This window comes from Mus pahari, chromosome 7 (assembly GCF_900095145.1).
Source record: "Mus pahari chromosome 7, PAHARI_EIJ_v1.1, whole genome shotgun sequence".
Classification (NCBI taxonomy): Eukaryota; Metazoa; Chordata; class Mammalia; order Rodentia; family Muridae; genus Mus; species Mus pahari.
Window position 1 is genome coordinate 7,566,091 of NC_034596.1, and position 5,747 is coordinate 7,571,837.

Genomic DNA, 5,747 nt, shown 5'->3' on the forward strand with positions numbered 1-5,747 from the left:
ACCACCCGCAAGGGGACCTCCCCTCTTGATCACTAATTGAGAAAATGCCTTACAGCTGGATCTCGTGGAGGCATTTCCCCAACTAAAGCTCCTTTCTCTGTGATAACTCCAGCCTGTGTCAAGTTGACACAAAATTAGCCAGTACATAGCCCATGTCTGCACCACATTCTTGGGAGACACAGAGAAAACATTGAAATAGTCAGTAACCCCTTCTTCCCTGGCCTACCAGACAAATCCTGAGCTGTGGATGGCAGCGGAGAGTAGAGACTTGATTGAAGAAATATATGCCAGAGGGGCTATACACAGCTCTCACCCCAGAGAGGCCACATCTAATTAGTGACAAAGAGAAGCCATACATGTTATCAAAGCATTAGTAGTCCAGTTGCCCTCCCTCCCACACTCCCCCTCACTATTCCTTCCACTCATGCTTCGCCCACTCAAACGACTTCTTCCATGACATCTTTCCCAATGTTGAAGATCAATGTCAGAACCGCTTCCCTGGGCCCCTGTCCTCCCCTAACAGGAGATGCTCACTCCCGGTGAGGGCTTGGCTGCCATTGCCTAAGCCAGAAGCTGTGACCTAGCTCCTGAAAGGCACAGAGCATTCCATTGCTCTTGTGTCTTGTAGGACTAACAAAGTAGATGCTGATATAGAATAAATAGGCTTTCTGTTTCCTCTCTGTGTCCCTCCCCATCCCAAGGAAGTCATACAGGACATACCAGAAGTCTGCAGAAGTTGGTCCACTTTAATACGGAAGCTACCTGTCCACTCTCCCTTATCCCAAGTCACTCATCCTCAAAGTATATAGTCCATAGCCCCCGACCTCACAGAATCAATGTCACATGGGGCTCCATCAGAAACTCCTGTTCTCACACCCCCACCACGACCGACTGGATCAGAAACTCTGAGGACACCATCAGCAGTGATCTGCGTTTTAGCCAGCTTGCCATATGACTCCTGTCACACAGATTCTAAAATCCCCATTAAAATACATGTGCAAAAGACTTCCAACCCAGACTGAATTAAAATTAAGATTAAAGAATTCTAGACAAGGCCCCTTACTGTAAAATGTCCAGGATCAATGAAACTCCCCCCCACCACCACCATTTTTTTCCAAAAAAAACAGTTAACTGAACTCAATGCATTTATTTCAAATGTGCAAAATGAATTTTCATATCCTAAGAATAACACCAGATGTTTTACCTTTTTTTCCTAATTGATTTTCCAGCCTAGAGCAATTCATCTTTATATTTTCCAGTTGGACCCTGGTGTAACAAAAAGAGTGTGTTCTGGCAGGAATATTACAGTAAGTGCCCTGAATCTTAAACCAAGGGTAACTCGGGCTGCCATGCATTATCTGTGTGTTGGTCTTCCCCCAAACACGGCAAAACAGCTTTCGGTACCAGGCAGATCTGCAGTGGCAGGAAGTCCAGAATGGGCCTTTTCAGGAGACTGTGTCTCCAGGATCTCAGACAGCTGGCTGCAGAGCTAAGTTCTGGGCATTTGGCCCAAGCCTGAATTCTTCCCCAACAGAGAGTTAGTTCCTGCACTCCCTGGTACGGAAGGACTCCGACTTGGAAATCTGCAAGGAAACAAACACTAGTTTTCATCTAGAAGACTTGTCTCTAAAATGAACTGGGGGATAAAGGTACTAAGGGATGGGGAAGGAGTAAGCTCTGCTCAAAGAAGCAGCCACCCAGGGCAGACCCAGCCTGGGCACTCCCTGCAGAGCCCCGACAACCCCTCACTGTTGGCCTATGGGCCCCGGCTCTGCGGAGCTGGAGGCCCCGCTCCTGGATGCTTAAGTGGGTGAAAGGTCACCACAGACAGGTTTTTCTGAGCTCACCAAAGTGCTTCAGAGTCTGAGGGAAGACAGGGAAACAGAAGCCTCCTCTTTGAAGCTTGAAACTTCAAAGGAGGCCTCCCCAGCTCGGACCCCGGGGGGTGGGGTGGGGTGGGGTGGGGGTGGGGCATAGAGAGGGTGGCAACCCAGAAAGCTGTCAGAAGCAAAAACGCACCCCTGAAGGAGATGGGAGAGGTTGGCATGCTTCTCTGGAAGCCTCTAGGAGCGGGCGGGTTTGAGCCCTCCCGTCTAGAGCAGGGTTTTAATGTGGGCTCTGAAGAGCAAACCAGCCGCTCTGGCTGGAGAGCACTGCAGAAGGAAGCCTGTCTGAAATTAGGGGGCCTCAATATTGAAATCGCAAAAAAAAAAAAAAAAAAAAAAAAGTGTCTGCTCTAGCTTGAAGTACCTACATCTCAAACACTCAGGGCCATTCCTGGTCCTTAAAGCATCAAGGGTTCCTTTGTAAACATTCAGGCAAAAGTTCTGTAATTAAAGAGCCAGCTTCTTATTTCAACTCCGTCCCTAGGCTCCCACTCAAGAGCTACACACACACACACACACACACACACACACACACACACACACACACACACCTTTCCCAGAGATACCAGCTTAGTTTCTGGGTGTATTGTCTATTCCTTTGCTTGTTTGTTTGTTTGTTTTTGAGACAGGGTTTCTCTGTGTAGCCCTGGAACTCACATCCGTAGTCCAGTCTGGCCTAGAACTCAGAGATTTACCTGCTTTTGCTGGGACTGAAGACATCCGCCACCATTACCAAGCTATTCCCCCTCTTAAATTCTAGCCTGATCCACACATGTGATTAAGCACTCCCCTAAAAACATTTTTAAAAATAACCGAAGTCATCTACGTTTAACATTCACAAATGGCAACCTTTCTTATTGTTGAAGCGAGTAGTAGAGCCCAGATTAAACTTCAGACACTTCTTAAAGACCTGTAGATGAAGTCAAACCAAGACCTTTGGCCTCACCTAATGGGACTAAACTCAATAATTAGTACACTCGGGGTGTCTGATTGGCAAGTTTAGCCTCCTCCTGGAATAACAGGAATAACCTGGCCTCTCAGGGCCACCCAACCCCTAAAAGGTACCAGGCTCATTGATCATATTTACTATTATATAGGGGATGTGGTTACTGCCAGAAAGGATCTCCACAAGAACTCTTCCCTCATTGATCATATTTACTATTATATAGGGGATGTGGTTACTGCCAGAAAGGATCTCCACAAGAACTCTTCCCTTACCCCCAATTCAGACATCTATGACACTATTAAGCCACAGGAGCCGTTTATAAATGTCATCATCATAGTCTTTTAATATTTTACATAAAAAACTGTATACACAGCTTATAGAACTTTTATGTAAACATCATAAGTTCACCATTTGTCATCTGTCAGTTTATTTAAAAAAAAAAACAAAAACAAAACAAGACAATTTAGTAGAAGTACCACTGGGCTGGGAAGGGGGGTATGGGGAGGGAGGCTTTTCTCTGCACATGGAATGTACAGAAAATTTCACACAGAAAAGACTTGTCTTGTGGGAGCAGGAGGAGGTTTAAATAGACCTCAATACCTGTTGCCTTCTTTTACCAAAACTGTGCGTATGCTACACAAATTTAAAGAAAAAAATCACACTGTTGACATTTTCTTCAAGACAAAGCAAAAATTAGTTGTTTTTGTAATCTTAAAGTCATCATAGGTTAAAAAAAACATCAGAAGTAGATGAGGTTACAGCATACAAGCGTGGTCAGAATGCTGTCTTATGCAAATGACAAGTACACTGGGTGTCAAACAATGGGACAATTGTGCAAAGAACTCTTTCATCAACAACAAAAAGCTTCAGCCTTTAAATAAATTCAGTAACAATAGTCTCTGGAGCTGAACAATGTTCACTTGTAGGACAGGCACAAAGTTCGCTTATGGCAAAAGTGACCCCACTGCACACCCTGGATCCTCTGCCGGAGGTCCGACGGGGGTTGGCTCAGGAGCCACTGTCTGAGCTGCTTCCTCTCAACCCCAAGTCAGTTGCAAATGTCTTCCCCAAGGTGTGGAAAGATGGCCAAGTCCAGTTCATGCTTGGATGGGTGGGCGCCTGACCCAGCCTGGGAAAGGAGTTGCTCTGGGCCCTGGTCACTCCACTCACCACTAAACACTACCATTCTGCCTCCGAAAATAAAATCTGTATTTATGTAACATCCCCATCCTCCCCCCAGCCCTCCCCTCCCGCCGATTCCAGGAGTCTATGTTACAGACATGGAGCAACAGTAGTGGCTTGCTGGTTACAAGCAAACATCTGCTGGGGCGCAACCATTCTGCCGTGCCCCTGGGGAAACAGAGGCGGGGGGGGGGGGCAGGAGTCGGGTGGGGTGTAGGGAGTCGTACACACACACAACCACACTTTGAGGCCTGGCTCTTTAGAAAAGGATGCTCAGGAACCCCTTGGCACTCAGCAAGATGCCCAGGCCTGTGCCACACAGCTGGACACACACAGACACTGGGAAGGGGAAGCTCGGTGCCCACGCTAATTCTCAGCGTGACCAGCCAGAGCCACCAGCAGATGTCAGGCAGACTGGTGGTGTCCTTGGGGGTATGGGTCTCCCTTTCTTCCGGTTCGTGGGCAACCGGGCCAAGGAGGGGGAGCCACGCTGGCAAGGGCGTGAGGCAGGGCGCGGCCCTCATAGCACCTTGCAGCAGTTGATGCAGCCATTCTGGGATCCGTAGCGCTTCTGCAGCGCGGCGCGCGTGGCCGTCTCGAAAACCTCGCGCACGCCCTCCTTGGTCTTGGCCGAGCACTCGAGGTAGTCATAGGCTTGGATGCGCACCGCCATGGCGCGGCCGTCATCCGTGCGCACTGGCTCCTGCTTCATGCGGGCCAGCTCCGTGCGGACATGCTCGTCGCTGCGCAGGTCTTTTTTGTTGGCCACCAGGATGATGGGCACATTGGGGCAGAAGTGCTTTACCTCGGGCACCCACTTCTCGGGGATGTTCTCGAGAGAGTCCGGGCTGTCCACCGAGAAGCACATAAGGATGACGTCGGTGTCCGGATAGGAGAGCGGCCGTAAACGATCGTAGTCCTCCTGGCCTGCCGTGTCCCACAACGCCAGCTCCACCTGCTTGCCGTCTACCTCGATGTCCGCCACATAGTTCTCGAACACGGTGGGCACGTACACCTCGGGGAACTCGTCTTTACTGAACACGATCAGCAGGCACGTCTTGCCGCACGCGCCGTCGCCCACCACCACCAGCTTCTTGCGGATGGCCGCCATGAGCTCGCCGGGCGCGGGCAGCAGGAGGGGCCCGCGAGCGCCTCGCCGCCGTCCCGCTCCCTGCTGCTTGCCGCTCCCCGCTCTCCCGCGACCGCGCGCTGCGGGCTAGGCTCCCTAACGGCACCTGGACCCCGCGGCAGAGCGTTCTCTCGGGGCGTTCCGGCTGCCTCGGCAGGGGCGCAGGGGCATACGGTGCACCACTGAATGTCGCCGCGCTGCTGCCGGGCGGTGCTGTGGTCCTCGGCGGTCCCGGAGCTGCGCTGCTTTGTGCGAAGTGATGGCTGATGCTGCGGACCCGGCCTAGCTTCTTTCCCGGGGCGGGTTTACTCCAGACCTAGGGTACAGGGGCGCAGAAAACGACAACCGAACTGCGGTGGCAGATGCGGGCTGCGGCCCTAGCGCCCGCTATTTAAAGAGTCCGGCCACTTTCTTAATATAGCCACCCAATGGGAAGCCATAGGGCTGAGCTCATCGCTGCGGAGCTTGGCTCCGATTGGTTGCCCGCTGCAATCCGAAGGCGGGTTCGCCTCAGCTTGATTGACAGCCCTGTCCGCCGGGCTGGGAGAGGCGGTGACTGTGGAGTCTGCGCGGCGATCCGCCCCGTGGGGTTGTGTGGCCGCCG

General features: G+C 51.3%; 1 protein-coding gene across 1 annotated transcript; it reads right to left on the reverse strand.

Annotated features, from left to right (window-relative positions):
• Window positions 1-3,146: 3,146 nt before the first annotated feature.
• Rhob (ras homolog family member B) lies at window positions 3,147-5,523 on the reverse strand. The gene has a single exon (XM_021201646.2). The coding sequence runs from the start codon at window positions 5,123-5,125 to the stop codon at window positions 4,535-4,537; it is 591 nt and encodes a 196-aa protein (XP_021057305.1). The 5' UTR covers window positions 5,126-5,523; the 3' UTR covers window positions 3,147-4,534.
• Window positions 5,524-5,747: the final 224 nt, after the last annotated feature.